This window comes from Falco cherrug, chromosome 1, assembly GCF_023634085.1.
Source record: "Falco cherrug isolate bFalChe1 chromosome 1, bFalChe1.pri, whole genome shotgun sequence".
Lineage (NCBI taxonomy): Eukaryota > Metazoa > Chordata > Aves > Falconiformes > Falconidae > Falco > Falco cherrug.
In genome coordinates this window covers 98,789,658-98,807,531 of record NC_073697.1, presented here as the reverse complement: position 1 = coordinate 98,807,531, position 17,874 = coordinate 98,789,658, and the positions used below count along the sequence as shown (strand labels likewise).

General features: G+C 45.6%; 1 protein-coding gene across 1 annotated transcript in view; it reads right to left on the bottom strand.

The window, feature by feature from the left end:
- Window positions 1-17,874, bottom strand: part of TMEM132C (transmembrane protein 132C) — a 221,591-nt gene that overhangs the window by 88,368 nt on the left and 115,349 nt on the right. The window contains exon 3 of the mRNA XM_055700710.1: window positions 9,592-9,738. Coding sequence (XP_055556685.1) covers window positions 9,592-9,738 — 147 coding nt within the window. The remainder of the gene's footprint in view (window positions 1-9,591; window positions 9,739-17,874) is intronic.

Below are 17,874 nucleotides of genomic sequence, written 5' to 3'. Positions count from 1 at the left end.
TGAAGAATGACCTTTCTCTTGGTGCTTCAGCTCTTCTGCTTCCCAACAGACCCAGGAACTCCGAAATAGACAAAAAAAAAGTATAACAAATAATTTATTGCAACTGGGCTGGAACTTGTGTATAGATCATGGATAGATCTCATTTCATGCTTTCGTTATCTCATCTCTATTAATTAATTTCTTTTGTTGGAAAGAAAACCCATGGGAACGCCTTACTCCATGGCTAACACTATGTTAAGTTATTGGTACAGACTAATGTATTTTTTGAATGGTCAGGACCGAGTCTTAACACTGGTTCTGTTGAAATCCAACATGACAATCCATTTCAGCAGTGCCTAACGACAGGCTTTCAAAAACCTCAGACTACAATATCTTGCTTTGAATTTCAAACAGAAGAGAGAATGTTGCGACATACCTGATAAGAAAGAAAATACTTTCCATTTAGTATCTTCCACAACACTTGTGCAGGCCCTGTTGGTTTTCTGATTCAGCCTTTATCTGTTAGAAAGCAGGTACTTATGCTGATGACAAGCTAAACACAAATTTCTATTGAAACAATTGACTGATAACAGCATTGTTGGATTGTGGGAGGGCCAACACTCTAGTCATGGATCAGGGCCTCCCAGCGGTAGGTGCTAGATGAAAACTAGACAGATGTATGTTGTTGCCATGACAATTACTACAGTTATCTCCAATTTGATCTTTCTGAACTTGCATTACTGGAAGTAGTGAAAAGAAAGGGTCCTTCAGGCTCCGTGAGAGTCCTTGTCCACAAGGGCTCCTGCCAAACTCGCTTTTCTTAATGCAAGTGAGTGCTACCCATTAAGTCAAAGCCACTCAGGATTCATAAGGTTCAACAAGTTGCCCTGCTCCCGCAAGTACCCAGTAAGACAGTAAGGGGTAAGAAAGAAATATTCCCTCTCAAGACAGTTTGTGCCAGACACTCGCTTAGATACTGCGGCAGAGCAAGCAAGGCACAGCAGTGGAGCGCCCGCCTCCGCCCTGCAGGCAGCCTGCTCCTGAAAGAGACACCAGAAACATTCTCCATCCTTCCTCCCGCCCCAGCTCCCAGCTTTGATGAACACTCCTGACATTCAAAGAAGCAAAAGAGGAGCCACATGAAAGGCTCCTTCAGGAAGCAACCTTCTAACCCTCATGTTCTGTGCCCTAGAAAAGATATTGTTACAAGGCACAGCTGGCTGATCCTCCACCACATGAGCAGATGTCCAGTGTGTCTCTGGCACCTACACCGTATGGAGACATCTGTGCCATAAGTTGACCTGAAGCAGGCATGCTAACATAAAGAGAAATCTTAAAATGCAAAGATATCAGGCAGAGATAAATTATTTGGAAAATGAGATGAGAGAGGGTGGAGGGAAGGGATCTCTAAAAGCAGTAGGTAAAAGCTTAGCTATATTATTCCTGATCCTGTTATTGACCGCTACATGCCAACATTCCCATGTGACGTTTTAAGCAGACAGATGCATGTCACCAGATGGACTCACCTTGGAAGCTCTGAGGGTTGCACTGGTAATTTGCCAGCAGCCCAAAACAGTGCTCCTACTTTGCACCAAAATATGCATGATTTCTAAAACAAAATACTCAGGAGGCCATAATCACAGAACCATTTAGGTTGAAAAAGACCTTTAAGATACATCAAATCCAACCATTCACCCAATACTGCCAAGCCCACCACTAAACACCATGTCTTTAAGTGCCACATCTACATGTCTTTTAAACACCTCCAGCAATGGTGACTCCACCACCTCCCTGGGCAGCCTGTTCCAATGCCTGACCACCCTTTCGGTGAGGAAATGCTTCTGAATACCCAACCTAACCCGCCCCTGGTGCAGCTTCAGGCCGTTTCCCCTTGTCCTGGCCCTTGTCACTTGGGAGCAGAGACCGACCCCCGCGGCCTACAGCCCCTGTCGGGCAGCTGTAGGGAGCCATCGGCCCCCCCGGAGCCCCCTCCTCCCCAGGCTGAACCCCCCCCGGCTCCCCCCGCCACCCCCCACAGGGCTTGTGCCCAGCCCCTGCCCCAGCCCCTGCCCGTCCCTGGACACGCTCCAGCCCCTCGGGGTCTGTCCTGTACCAGGGCCCGAACCTGAGCCCAGGGCTCGAGCTGCGGCCCCCCCAGTGCCCAGCGCAGGGGGACAGTCACTGCCCCGGCCCTGCTGGCCACGCTGTTTCAGACACAAGCCAGGGGGCTGCTGGCCCCCTGGGCCACCTGGGCACATGGGGGGCTCATGCCCAGCCGGCTCTGACCAGCCCCCCCGGCCCTTTCCCGCCGGGCAGCCCCCAGCCCCCCGCCCGCAGCTCCTGGGGCTGGTGTGACCCCCGGGCAGGGCCCAGCCTGCCCAGCCCCCCTGCAGCCCCTGCCCCCCGGCACGGCAACGCTCCCCCAGCTGGGCGTCCTCTCAGACTCACTGAGGGGGCACTCGATCCCCTCACCCAGATCATCGATAAAGACATTAAACAGGACTGGCCCCAGCACTGAGCCCTGGGGACACCCCGTGTGCCCAGCACCAGCAGGATGTGACTCCATCCACCGCCGCTCTCTGGCTCGGCCAGCCCAGCGCGGGGGCCCCCCGGCCCAGCCAGGAGCAGCCAGTTTCTCCAGGAGATGCTGTGGGAGACGGTGTCCAAGGCTTCAGTGAGGCCCAGGCAGAGACCAGCCACAGCCTTTCCCTCAGCTGCCAGGCAGGTCACCTTGTCACAGCAGATCAGTCCCTCCGGCAGGACCTGCCTTCCATAACCCCACGCTGGCTGGGCCTGACCCCCAGCTGTCCCGACGTGCCGCATGATGGCCATCAGGGTGATCTGCTCCATCACCACCCACCTTCCCCATGATGGCCATCAGGGTGATCTGCTCCATCATCACCCACCTTCCCCATGATGGCCATCAGGGTGATCTGCTCCACCACCCACCTTCCCCGTGATGGCCATCAGGGTGATCTGCTCCATCACCCACCTTCCCCGTGATGGCCATCAGGGTGATCTGCTCCATCACCTTTCCCGTGATGGCCATCAGGGTGATCTGCTCCATCACCCACCTTCCCCGTGATGGCCATCAGGGTGATCTGCTCCATCACCCACCTTCCCCGTGATGGCCATCAGGGTGATCTGCTCCATCACCTTTCCCGTGATGGCCATCAGGGTGATCTGCTCCATCACCTTCCCCGTGATGGCCATCAGGGTGATCTGCTCCATCACCTTCCCCGTGATGGCCATCAGGGTGATCTGCTCCATCACCCACGTTCCCCATGATGGCCATCAGGGTGATCTGCTCCATCACCCACCTTCCCCGTGATGGCCATCAGGGTGATCTGCTCCATCACCCACCTTCCCCGTGATGGCCATCAGGGTGATCTGCTCCATCACCCACCTTCCCCGTGATGGCCATCAGGGTGATCTGCTCCATCACCTTCACCGTGATGGCCATCAGGGTGATCTGCTCCACCACCTTTCCCGGCACCCAGGCCAGGCTGACAGGGCCACAGCTCCCGGATCCTCCTTCCAACCCTTGCTGTAGATGGTGTCACACTGGCTGACCCCCGTCTGCTGGGCCTCCCCAGTTTGCCAGGGCTGTTGGTCGATGATGGACAGTGGCTCGGTGAGCACTTCCACCAGCTCCCTCAGCACCCTCGGCTGGGTCCCATCCAGCCCCACAGACCTGGCTGTGTCTGAGTGGAGCAGCAGGTCGCTGGCCATTTCCCCTTGGGTTACGGGGGCTTCATTCTGCTCCCGCTCCCTGCCTTCCAGCCAGGGCGCTGGGTGCCCAGAGAACAACTCGTCTTGCTATCAAAGACTGAGGCAAAGAAGGCATTATCCCCCTGCACCCAATAAAGGATATAGGTACACCTTAGCTGTCCCTTTGTTCATATGTTATATATATGTATTTATATATATATATATATATATATAAAACCGCTTCTTCATATGTAACTTTCTCATAAATGAGTGGAAATTGTCTCTGTTCCCAGCTTCAATGGCAAAAGAAATCCACTGCCAATGTCTTCCTCCTAAAGTATCCCTGCAGTTCATGCAAATGAGCTTCTGCAGACACAGATGTGACCTCCTGAAGACATACACAACTTCCCAAGGATCTACTACTGTAGCAGTGGCATGTGCCAGCTCCGATCTGCTCGGATCCTGCCTCAGTTATCAGTCAGAAGGATATACAACTGCAATGAAAAAATCCTGACCCATGAACACCCGAGTCCTTGTGAAAACCATGTCCTCTTCACAGCCTGCAAGGTTTTGAGGTCAGCAGGCACCACTGCCACTCTGCTGAGCTCTGCAAACCACTCTGACCCACAACTGTGCCAGGGCAAGATGACCCAGATTCTAAGAGAATTAATAACAACTACCCTGCTCATAATGTGCAAATATGCTTCTTTGTGTCCACATATTGGGCACAGACTGTCTGTCTTCAGGTATATAGCCAGACACGTACACCACACTGCTTACTGTTTTTCGAGTTATGTTGTACATACACACTTTAGCTTTTTTTGTTTTCCCAGTCACAAGAGAATTCACTTCACTGACTTCCCTTGGCAGCATATGGTGCTGCCAGACAGAGGAGGGACCTACACAGAATTGTAACGGCTTTGTTGCTTTCCTCCATGCCCCACTGATATGAAACACAACCTGGTAACATCATTAGCTGTTTTCTTGTGAATGTAATGATACCCTGACAGTGTAAAAAAAACCCCAAACCCAAGAAAAAAACCCACCAAATCCCCCCAAAACAACCTCACAACCCAGAAAAATGTGTGCGCTTGTGGCAAGGGAATAAGTGATTGTGACACAGTCTGAAACATAAACATAACATCTGGAAGCACTCTTTATCAGACAGATGGCTGGAGAGCTGTAAGCCCATGGGCCTCTCAAAAGGTTCAAGGCCAAGAGGATAAAGTGCTACATCACAGCAGTTTTCCATTATGTCAGTTTTTCTAAATGCCTCTTCCTTCTCCCACACTCAGTTTCTCTACCTGGTGACAGAAATCAAAACCACTGGGTGACTCTGTTCCTCCACAAACCAAGTACAACATTCACTGGCAGAAACATCAGCCCAAGAACAGACTGAAGGCACCTGGTTCCAGGCCTTTCCAGGCTGGAAGGAGCACGAGGTGATGGCCCTGGGTTAGCCCCAGCCGCTCCTTCTTCGTTCTTGACACTGCCATTGTAGCATGCTCTGGCTTTGATAGAGAAGTCAGCTTAAGAAATTCCCCTGAACCTTCCTTGCTCCTACCTTTAATCCATCCTTCTCATCCCCACAGCTGACAGCATACCAGCTGATAGAGGTATGCTATTAAAAACAAATAAAAAAGACAATGAAAATCACTTAGGTTAAAAATAACCCTTGCTCTGTTTTGGAACAGCTCTTACACCCTGTGATTGCAATCCAGAAAAAACTACACAGCAAATACGAGCCTTTTCACTGAAGCTGTTCTCAGGGTAGATGTGGTCTATCATTGATCACCCACACAAGCCTCAGGCTGGAACCAGAGGCAATACTAAGTAATGGAAATTGTTATAATAGTAACCAAAAATATCTCTTTTTCTGCCCTGAGGACACATTTCAAACCCACCAGCCTCCCTCCAGAAACAAGAAACAAAGGAAAACAAGTGACCAAGCAGCCTACGACTTGTTTTCACTAATCAACACTGTTGTTATCCTCATCAATAGCTACTGGAGTCTCAGCACAAACTGCGTTATGAGGCACACAAACATTGCTAATTTCAAGCTGTTTTCAGTTACTTGCTATAGTGGTAAGGTAATTTTGAAGAAATCTAAGTTAGAAAGCTACAGCTCTTGGCTTTAGCAGCATGAACTCAGAGAGAACAAATAAATAATGGTAAGCGATTGTTGATGTGATGTATCTAAAATATGTCCCTTGGTTTTTATTAATTATATAATGTGAAAGCTATATTAGCTGTTAAGTGGCATTGCATTCAGATACAAGCTGCTTGTTTCAAAGCGCTTACACTGTAATTATTTCCATACACTAATTATAGTACAAATATGGAAGAAAAGAAAAGCAACATGGCAACAAAAATGAGTAGTTTTATTGAGTATGGGCATCTGTTTCTAGGGATACGAAGGTGAAAGAGTGCCATGGTTCTCCATGGTGCATCAGGGAGATTCCTGAGTAAATGAGAGCACATAGAGAAAGGCCAGAATTTCCTGTCCGTGTGCTTAACAGCTCACCACATCACTCTCCCCATTATAACCAGCATGAATCCTGGATACAGTTTTATCTAGCTACCATAAAATAGTCTGTAAGAGGCAGCACTCCAATGCCCTCAGAATCTATTATGAATTTAATTAATACTCGGACTGACCTCACAACCAAGTGGGGCCATGTGACAATACAAGGGGAGAGCCAAATCACTCCTGTTGGTTGCAACAGAGGAGTAAGGCACAACTGTACCAAGGCCCTTCATTCTCCTTTCCCACTAGCTGATTCTCTGAGCTGTGCTAGAAATGGCTGGTCATGTAAAGGACAAAACTATATGATCATCTTCTTGAAAAGCTATCTGAATGTTCATAAAGCATTCAAGAACTACACTTTTAATTTACTTGCTTTTCAGAAGCTCTTTTGCAAAGACAGCGGAAAACACCTCTCTGCTTAAATTAACTAACATATTTATGAGTTGGCTGAGTTTGCTGCAGGAGACTAGCCTGTGTCGATGCTGGAACTCCAGAACAGTACACTTCACATCTACGCTGACCTTGCTACAGAACTGCACATCACCCAAATGAACTGCACTGCTAAACTAACCTGAAAAAGCTGGTGGCAGCACAGAAAGAACCCATTAGGGACTTGCAATTCTCAACCAAATTTAATTAGCTTAATAGAATATTTGTGCTCTGCGCAGAGGGCTCCAAACGATGCTTAGAAACTCAGTAACTGTAATGCCCACTACACTGTATGCTTTCCCCTGGGATCTCACTAAACACATGCCCAGGTTTCCCTATCCTGCTCTTCCTTGTACGGAAACATTTCAAGCCTAGGTTCGTCATGCTTTCAGAAGACAGCGACTATTTACATACACAAATGAAAGAGGCATTAATTAAAACATTGACTTTTATTTGCATAATTAGTGCTAAAAATATTTTTATGGGTTAATTAGACTTTATGTAAATTGGATTGAGAAGATTTAATTTGGGGTTTGATAACCTGACTCTTATAGTTCCGCAGTTGCAAATACACTCAGAGTTACGTGCTGTTCTAAACCTATGTCCTCCCTTCCATACCGCTTTGGTTTTCACTTCGCGCAGGCTCAAAGGACCTGTTTTTCCTTTCATTTTACCCCAACAGAGGCCGGGTGACCCTGCTTGAGGGTCAAAGCTGCTCTGTCACTGCCCTCCTCAGCTGGGCCAGGGAGAGAAAATCCAGCGAAAGGCTCGTGGATGGAGATGAAGACAGGGAGAGATCCCTCACCAGTTACCGCCATGGGCAAAACAGACTCCACTCGGGGAAATTAGTTTCATGCATTAGCATTCAAATCAGAGAAGGGTAATGAGCAATTAAAAACTAAATCTTGAAACACCTTCCCCCCACCCCTCCCTTCTTCCCAGGCTCAACTTCACTCCCAAATTCTCTACCCTCTCCCCACCAGCAGCGCAGGGGGACAGGGAATGGGGCTGGGGTCGGTCATCACCCGCTGCCTCTGCTGCTCCTTCCTCCCGAGGGAGGGTCCTCACACTCTGCCCTGCCCCAGCGTGGGGTCTCCCCATGGGAGACAATCCTCCATGAACTTTTCCAACCTGAGTCCTTCCCATGGGCTGCAGTTCTTCACACACTGCCCCAGCGGGGTCCCTCCCGTGGGGCGCAGCCCCTCAGGCCCAGCCAGCTCCAGTGGGGGTCCCCATGGGGGCCCCAGCCCTGCCCCCGCCCGGGCTCCTCTCCAGGGGGCCACGGGCCCTGCCAGGAGCAGCCCCAGCGCCGCTGCCGGTGGGTTACAGCCCCCTGCGGGCACCCTCTACCCCGGCGTGGGGTCCTGCCTGGGCTGCGGGGGGGAGCTGCTCCCCTGTGGGCTCTGTGGGCTGGGGGCACAGCCTGCCTCGCCGTGGGCTTCCCCATGGGATGCAGGGGAATCCCTGCTCTGGCTCCTGGAGCCCCTCTGCTTCCTCCTGCACTGACCTGGGGGGCTGCAGGGCTCTTGCTCTCCCATAGTCTAACTCCTCTCTCCAGCTGCAGTTGCTGTTGTGCAGGTTTTTTCTCCTTCTTAAATATGTTATCCCAGAGGCACTACCACTGTTGCTGATGGGCTTGACCTTGGCGGTTGTAGGTCCATCTTGGAGCTGGGTCCATCTTGGAGCCAGCTGGCATTGGACATGGGGGAGGCTTCTAGCAGCTTCTCACAGAAGCCACCCCTGCAGCCCCCCGCCCCCCCCCCCCCCTTACCAAAACCTGGTCACGAAAAGCCAACACACGCCCCCACAACCTCTCCACTGAAAATCTTGCTAACTGCAATGATATCAAGTGTAAATATATTGAATCAGTAAGCTGCTCATGACAAGAGACATTTCCACACTTTACAGAAGCCTAATGTTTCCCAGGCACTCTGACTGGGCACAGAATATAAATGTTAAATCTGCTCAGGTTTTCTGTGCCTGAAGACAGTACAAACCAGCTGCATGGGAAAGTAATAACCAACCCAGCACCCACCAAAGATTTTATGATACTCTTCAGTGAGTCCAGGTTTGAGGCTAATAATAAGCGCAGGGCTGGGGAAACATTGCTGGAATCTGTACAGTGAAAATGCTTTGTGTGGACTAATGTACAGCAGTGATGTGAGAAATTGTTAAGATGATACCCAGTAAAAGCAAAATAATTTCCACTGAAAGTAGTAATATATGACTTTACTACATGCTGCAGAAGACAATCACACTTACTGAAAAAGCACCACTTCTATGCCTGGGTACAACTCGACCAAGTCTCAGTAAAAACATATTAAACAGGAAAGCAGGCACAGGCAGGCCAGTTCATACCAGTGCTCCCTGGAGTGCACCGCTTTTCCCCTGACAGTTACCTGTGTATGGCTTAGCAAAGGAACCTTCAGTTCTGGAAGAAGTGTTTCCAGAAGGGGATTCTTCTGTATTACATACAAAACACTAAATACTGAAAGGTTTGAATTATCCTGTACCAGTGCTTGAAAGCTATATGGAAGAATTCACTGCTTGTTTGATGAACCAACCACAGAGGCTGTGATCTGTTCAGAGAAACAAGGTCAAAACTATCAAGCCAAAAAATTATGTTCAGTAAAAACCCTTAAAATTAAGGACATTCATATTAATGCCAAAATTACACCCCGTGTCCGTCCGTTGTCCCCTGCCCCCAGCATAGGCCTATTCTATTCATTTTTTAATTTAAACTGATGAATTTTATTACCTGGAAACTGAGATGCCCTGTTATAGATCAGCAGATGGTACCGTAGTTAACATAAGTGTCTCCAGATTTCCAGGCTACAGGTTTAATAGCTGTGAGTAGTGGCAATATGAGCCCTAAGTCTTTCAACCAATGAATGGTATCATGGATATAAATGAGTTTAATGTGCCGAAAATATGAGGTTTCATACCTGTTCCTTGAACTTGGTGCTATCCTCTGACAAATAACCGTTGTGGTTGAATGCTTGCCACCATTCCCCACCTCTTGTTTCACGTCCCACTGCCGGGGGTCACTTGTCTTTGCACCGAGAATGTTCACACCTTTCTTCACCTTTGCCCTGTTGGAAACAGCAAGTGTAACAAGTTACAAGAGTCAATCATTCAGGACTGTGGTCCTCCCAATGTAGCTCAGGCATGGAACTCTCAATATACCAGCTTTAAGCTAAGTATTAAGCATGTTTCTAATCCATCAGTAAACATGAGAGCAGTATCATGAACACAGATCTAAAGCAACACAACTCTTTGGACAGAACCAGCTAACTGTGTGCCTTTATTTGTTCTGTCAGCAGCAGGCTAGACTTACGATTAAGACTGAACCTGTAGGAAAACCTGCACTCAAGGTTCTTTATTCTGGCAAAAATTTCACCCTAAGAGAAATTTATCCCAACACAGAAGACTCAGGAAGGTTCTGTTCATCTGTATCAAGACAAACTTGTGCTTCCTTATCATATAAAGAAATACTTCACTGCAGTTTTGTAAATAACCCATTTTTATTCCATATGATACTCTTCTAGATATTAGAGGACAGGCTGTTGCTCTCCTGTCTGACAATTCCCTCTTTATGACAGATTCCCAAGGAAATTTCTGTTTGAAATCTCCAGCCTGGAGAGAATACAGCTGTTGGTTAAGACAAGACTTTCTAACTCAGAGATGCTCTTACAGGATACAAATTTCTTCCACTGTTAGTTGTTCCATCCTGTGGAAAAGTTAACTACTTATCTAGTGATGCTAATAACATCAGCAATAACTGTATGGAGGGTTAATTAAAGAGTACTTGCCTAATTAAGGAGAATTTGTGTAAAGAACTCCCAGCAAAAATGTTATTTGGGTGCAGAACATTTAACTGCTGACCTTCATTTCTAGGAATGAGAAATAAAGATACTTAGACAGCCTCTCTCTTCAAAAGACACTGAAGGACAAACTCCTTAGCCCACACGAGACGATGCGAATGTGAGGAGCAGGGTGCCAGTTCAAAGCACATGGCTCTGCAAGTAGCTTGGCATCAGCGTCGGAAGGAGAAGGCAAAGGGCTGCCTCACGTCACACCGTCAAGAGTACGGTCACTGTGGCCTCTACTCGGCAGGAGCTGGCTTCTCCATAGCAAAGAGGCTAAAGCATGGGGAAAACCAGAATTCTTCTAAAACACTTAACGCAACACAAAATGATAGTTGCTGAGCATAAATCATCATCTAACGAGATGCTGATATCACCTTCACATTTATGAGGACTCAGCACCCAAGTTCCTTAGAAAAAACTAGTCTTTTTGCATCTTTAGACACTAAAACACTGTAAATGTAGTCATGAATGACTGAGAATACTTCTCTTCTTGTTGCAGTTTTTCAACAGTGAGACAAAACACAATTTATGGCATTGAAAATATTTTTCCCTCAGTATAAAAGCATAAGTGCTTAATTCTCTCATTTGTAACATGAAATACCATAGAGCTTCACAGATTACTGTCCTGCTCTAGTAAAACTAGCACAAACCTGATGCATCTCTAATGCCTTCAGCTGAATTACTCAGAAATGAAAACAGAAAAAGTAAAGGGAGAATGAAATCCATTACTGAAGGTTCATTAAAGCTTTAAATCCCATTAAGTTTTCCAGCATATTACAGTTCAAGTAAGTGAACAATACACAAACATTTCATTAATAAGAAAACACTACCACCAATCTTGAAATCTGTATAAATTCATCACTGTGTTTTTGGCAGTATGTATTTTAGGAGATGTCTGGATGTATTTTAGGATACTGTTATTCAGCAACTAGAGAGAAGTAAATACTGATAATTTAGATACTCTGTTGAGCTGTTCCTTCAGATAGGCTCTGAAATGGCATAACATCAGTCAAAATGACGTTCCTCATGTTCGGATTTTCAACAGAATTACAACTTTGTCAGCAGCTGCAAATTGCTCTTTCCACCATGTAGCTTGACATAGTCAATACCTGCGCTCCTGTTAATTAGGACACACATTTTGTATGGCCAAGGTTAGTGGTAAAATACACTGCCAGAGGACGAAAGACCATGGCTACAATGCCATTTTGTTAATTAACTACAGTATGGGGCATTAAGTTGAGTGGTTTTCACATATGCCATTATATAAAGCCCATTAAAAAAAAATTCCATCCCAGGGTAAAGTAGGTTATGTTTAGTGAGAAAAATCAATGTTGTGATTGTACTTAGCACTGGAATTAGGGTATGAACACCCAGAAGATTGAACTTCCTAAATAAATATGCAGAAGCACAAATTGCAAATCTCCCTTTAAAAAGGGCATGGAGTTTTATATAACAAGGTCAATGGATGAATCAGAATTAAGTCAGACTGCAGTGAGCCCCATACATTTTTAAATGCAGTCTGTACGCATATGCTACAAATGTTTTCACTTAGATTTTTATTTACTTGGCGTTTGAGTGCTAGCAAGGAAAAGCCTATTTAATTCTTTACCAAAGATCTGTTGACCTTGTATGCTTGTGATTAAATATTAATTTTTTAAATCAATAGTGCCAACTTTGTACGTAAAAAAAATTAAGTTATACTACATCAATAAACCCTGAGACCGAGGACCTGGAGCCCATATGACTTGATAGTCTCCTGTATTTACCCACCTAATCTATGCAGTATATATACATTCACCATATTTACTTAAGGGAGGCAAGTATGGTGACAATAAATGGAGATGACGAATAGCTGAAGTACTCCAGGTTTCCTTAGTGCAGGGCTCCCAACTCCAACTGGAAAATTCTCTCCTTTGCCATGCCTACTTATTCATGAGTAGATGGTTGTCCTCACACAGAGGCTTTTCTGCACAGCTCTGTAACCTGCCAGTATCCACCAGCCATAAGCTGTCAGCGTGGGCACCCACCCAAAGTGGAGGCACAACCTACCCCTCCAACACTGCTGTAAACAATTACTGCATTTTCTGTGGGAGTCACTAAATTGCCTCTGTCACTTCAGCTATGTGTTCTCCACAGCGGTAATAAGCAAACTACAGCCCCGAGTCTGCTGCCCACTAGCAAAAATCATCCTTTCACTGGATATAAATGCAGACCCCACTAAGCTGAAGTCATCTACATACGCATAAAACCTAAGGGCAGCAGCTCATTTATTGAAGTTTGATTGTCTATGTGCTGAAAGTTGAGCATAGTTTTTGATCTTCTGTCACAAGCAGACCTTGCAATGGAAAGATGAAAGAAAGACCGTCATTAGGAATGGCACAGACCACCAGAGGTCAGCTTCAATCCCACACTGGAGAGAGGGCTCCATCTGAATGGGCTTTTGAAGCTTTATGAACACATGGTAGCCAGAAGAGTGAAAGACTTGCCTGCTTGAACTTCTAAGGTTACTAATGCATAGCACAGGAAATCTCTGCCTCAGCTTTGTCTCAAAGTAACTGTCTCTCCAAGTCTCTCAAATGGAGAATTAAAACATTTTGCCGGCATGCGGAACAAGCAGCATCTCAAAGGCATTACAGAAAAAGTCTCCAGCAGCTTATGTAGAAACTATTACTTAATTTTTGTCAAGTAAGAACATTTACTTACACAATCTCACAACAAATGCACTTGCGTAAATGTGCCATTTCCAAACAAATATTTCATTTCCAAATGAAAGCTTTTAGTTGTATACAAAATTTCCATTTAGCACCTTATCTTCCTATACATGTCAAACTTAGAAATTATGCTTCTAATTAATAAATTCTAATCAATTGCAGATGAAAATCTACCTGTTCCATTTCACTGTCCTCAAATTACCAAGAAATCTCAGCAGTATTTAGACATAATACTATACAGGTGATAGAGACGGTAATTGAAAGGCAACTGAATCCGCAACAGCCAGAGCTGAAGATGTGACTTATGATTTCAGGACCTCAAATTATAGTTTCTTATTTACATTTAAATTTTAATCTTGCAAAACTGCTATGGCCATGGAAGGGTTCTGCCACCTGCAGCAGTGCTATAGAGACGGCAGCCTGCCGAGCACTCCACGCGGTTCTTCACGTGCTGTATGGTTTTGCTAATCCTAGAGAGCATCGTCACCTCTCTTGCTCCAGAGAAAGTCAGCCCCAGAGCACAGACCCAAGCACAGTTACATCGCTTGTGTGTGCTGTGAGACAGGCAGGGGATCTGCTGGCAAAGGAAGGATCTGAAGTTACAAGTAGGCTAACACCACGCCAAGCTGATGAGGAGCCCATGGCTGCAGAGGTCCCCAATTCCCTTTAGCTTGGCACTAACACCCAGCCGACTCACTGGCAAGCTAAATCAGTGTTCATCAGTGGATGACTTTGCTTCCTCATGGCTCACTGCAAGATCAGATCGGCGGCACCACCAGTGCCAGGGAAGCGCAGAAGCACAAAGTGAGGGGCAGCGGGGGTACCAGGGCAATGCGCTCAGGAGCAGCAGGTACCTCTTAGGTGGGGTTAGCATTACTGTCAAACTGCACTCCAACTGAAAGTTTACCCAGGAGCTTGGGTAGACAAGGCTGCCCTAAAGAATAAAAAGCTAAATCAATACCAAATTCCTACAATCAGTGAGCTTCATAGTATCTGGAATAATTTTCCAGACACTAAACCTTCTGGTTCCTGTTAGACTGTTTGTTTTCAGCAGGTTATACTTAGCTCTGCATCTTCTGTGCTCTTCATAAATGCCATGCTATTCTTGCCACGCTATACTTCGATCTGAGAGCAGCCTGGTTTTAGATCAGTGCCCACTGCTTTGCATAGACAGTCTCTTCAGCTCACATCTGCTGTCCAAGCTGCTGTACCAGAAGACTTTTCTTTAGGAAGTATTCAAAATGTAAACATTAGAGACAAATGCAGGTTCAGTCTAATGGGGAGGATCAGCTCATCTACAAGGTAGTCCCTGGGCCACAGGAGCCAAGCGTGGGCATGCTATACCTCGCTCTGTGGGGTGAGGGACATGATGCCCCTGACAAACCCTCTGCATTTCCATGAGTAAATCCTCGTATTTGTCAAGTTGATGTTTCAACTGAATAAATACTGACCCCTTTTGGCCAGTCTTCTCTGGAGCCTCAATGTTTCTTGTTATTCCTCACTTGCCCAGACTAGTAGAAGCCCTTGACTGCAAAGGTCACGTTGTAAGAAATTCTTTTACTGTACCTCCTGAAACCCAGGGAGCCTCTCCTGGTGGCCTGTTTCTGGCCTGCACTTTACAGTAAGCCTCTAACCTTCCCGAGTTCTGCCAAAAAAATTTCAACTTCTTCCTGCCATGATTTAAATTCACTCCTTCCCTTCTTTGTTCCCAGAGTAAATCAGGAGATTAAAGCCAGCTGCAGCAACCCATAAAACCCAGGCAGGAGACTAACCACAGCAATTAAGCAAGATTTGTTTTATTAAGTAAAGCTTTTCCCTTTCATCTTTCTATGTGAAATGAGTTACTACATCTCACTGCAGCTCTGAATGAACAGGACAGACATCTGCCTGGCAAAGCAGAATTCATTAAAAGCCTCATTGCTGGCCTTAGTTGAGAAGCCAAAAACAGAAGAACATGACCTGGTTAGCCACGTCAGCCTTCCAAATACGCTCCTTTAATTTGCAAAATACAAGGACAGAGTAACAGCTCCGCTTGGGGAATCGGGGGGGGGGGTGTGTGTCAGGTATCCGCTCCAGGCCCCCTCCTGCAGGACCCCAGCCATGGAGCCCTGCTTGCCTCCCTCCTCCAGCAAACAGATTTCCAGCAGAGCTCTACACGGCCACCTCTGCCACAGAGGTTTTCATTTACAAGCCATATGCACAGGTAAGCGGCAAGAGAGAGCCCCATCTCAACCCGGGAATTTATGTGCTAAATTTATTAGGTAATAAATTACTGCTAATAGTAAGAAGGCTAGTCCAAAGGGCCATGCACGCAAGAATTTTCTTTTCTTTGATTTCTAGATTTACAACATGGGCTAATCATTAGTAAAAGGCAAGATCTTGCTTCTCAGAGCATTCTTTCTCCTTCAGGCATTTTCTTTCTCAGGGAGTATTCAGAAAAGGCCTTCAGGAAACGGCTTTTGTTAAAAAGGGTAAACACTCTTTAAAATGTCATAACAACAAACTCTAGGTGTTTAGTCCTTGCCCTTCCCTCCTTCCCTTTTTCCTTTCACTTCTTAGAATGCTGGTCTATTTGAAAAAAACTTAAAAAAAAAAAAAAAAGCCATGTAAAAAAAAAGAAGAACTTGAAATATTTTACTTTGAAAATGCAGTAATCAAATCCTTAAGAATCTCCAAACCAGAATGCTTAAGCTTCTTGAATATAGGTGTAATTCTGCAAGCAGCTTAAGCAGATTTCGTTATTTCTGAAACCTCCTCTCTCAGCTGAATTGGACTAAATTCAGCTTCCCCAAAATGGCATCTTTTGGTGACTTCACTGTCCAACAAAATTATATAAATTTCTTTCATTGCCAGTGAGGAATCCTGGGATTCAAAACTGCTCTCCCAGGCTGTTCTTTCATAGCGTTTCTTACATAACTGCAATTCCCTGAGACCCTAGGGAAATCAGCTGCCTTCTATTTCATGGGAATAGGTGCTTCATATCCCTTAGGAAGCTTTGAAGAGGTCAGCTGCAAGGCACGAGGTGGATGCTGTCAGCTGTATTTCATATTTTCTCCCCCAAAAAGAAATCCAATGTGCTTTAGGATGTTTCAGTGACAAGAGTTCTTTGGTTTGGCTGACTCCTGCGGTTAACTCTTTGTTACCATTACCAGCCCTCTGGAGGCGTCAGGTATCCCACTCTTTATTTTAAAAGAAAAGAAAAAAGAGATGCTTTCTGTGAAGCTTGGATATCACCACTTAAGCCACAGAGATAGTCATTTAACCTCCTAACATATCTCATGGCAAAACTGCTTTCTCTGGCACTAAATGTTAATAGCACTAGTTAAGGGATTACAAGAAAGGCAGGAGGAAAAAATAAAATAAAATAAAATAAAAGCAGGAGGGAACTACACAACACAGAGAATCTGGATTTGTCTTCCAAGCTGAGAGGAAACCTAATCTGAATTTACAACCCGCTAACATTCAGCCTCCAGCAAAGATAAACACTGTAAACTCCTGACATTCACAGAAGCTGTTATGGAGCTGCTACTGCATTTAACTCCAGCTCCTCCTGCTTTCAGAGGAACAACCATATTTCAGCCCAGATATTACTGAGGGGTTCTGGCTGAGTGTTTAAACCTCCAGCAGGCTCACAGGAGCTCAGAACATAAGGGAGCTCTTGCAATGGCTACCAGAAGCTCTGCTTGCCCTCTGCCTTGGCTAATTGCATTTATGGGGCCACTTGAGTGGCAAACCACTGTTATCGAGTTGAAATTATCAGAGCAGTAACGAGATAGGACACAAGATAGTCCAAGGTAGAAGAAAGCAAAATCATGCACCAGGTAACTCCAGTTCAGCATACACTTTCCTTTTCTTAACTCCCCAATCCACTGCTTCAAGAATTTCTTTGGACAGAGTAGTTGTCGCCAACTATTACAATTTTACATGAAGTATTGCAGGGTTTAGATATATTATTTTATTTTATTTAACCCTAAGCTCCTATAGTCATTTGGAAGGAATCCTCACTGATATTAAGAAACAGGAAAGACAGAAAACTGAAAGCAAAAGAGTGTTTTCAATAACAAGGACCTCACATTTGTTCTTTTTGTATTCCTTAGTATTTTTGTAACACTTGAAGTTGGCATCCCAAAACACAAAAAAGCATTCCCATTGAGAAGGTTGGAGATCCCCTTGTGCTAAGCACTGTCCCAGTATGGCACAGAATGATCTCCTTTCCTCAGAGATTATAAGTATTAATCAGCAGATGGGAACATATAATTTGGGAGCACAAAACCACAGGGGACAAGACTACTCATTTCAACCCCTTTTTGGTTGCTCTTTACCTGTTACTCATGGAATCAGCAAAAAACGTGGGTTCACAAGGAAACTCTTACTGAGAAGACCAAGGTCTTACAGTGCCCAAGAGGTGCTGCAGCAGTGCTTTAAAACTGTTGTACTCCTCATACTAAGCATTTTAGATGCTTAACCTCAACTGACTAAGGAACAGTCTGAGTTTTCTTATGACTTACTCACCCTTTCCATTTCCTTAAAAAGTGAATGAGTAGAAAGGCTCTTTTATAATCTGAAAATCAAACTAACCAATGGGTTGAAGTCAAAGATCTGTCTCATGGCCTCTGCAAGGAGCAAAGTTGATGCACAATCACATCTA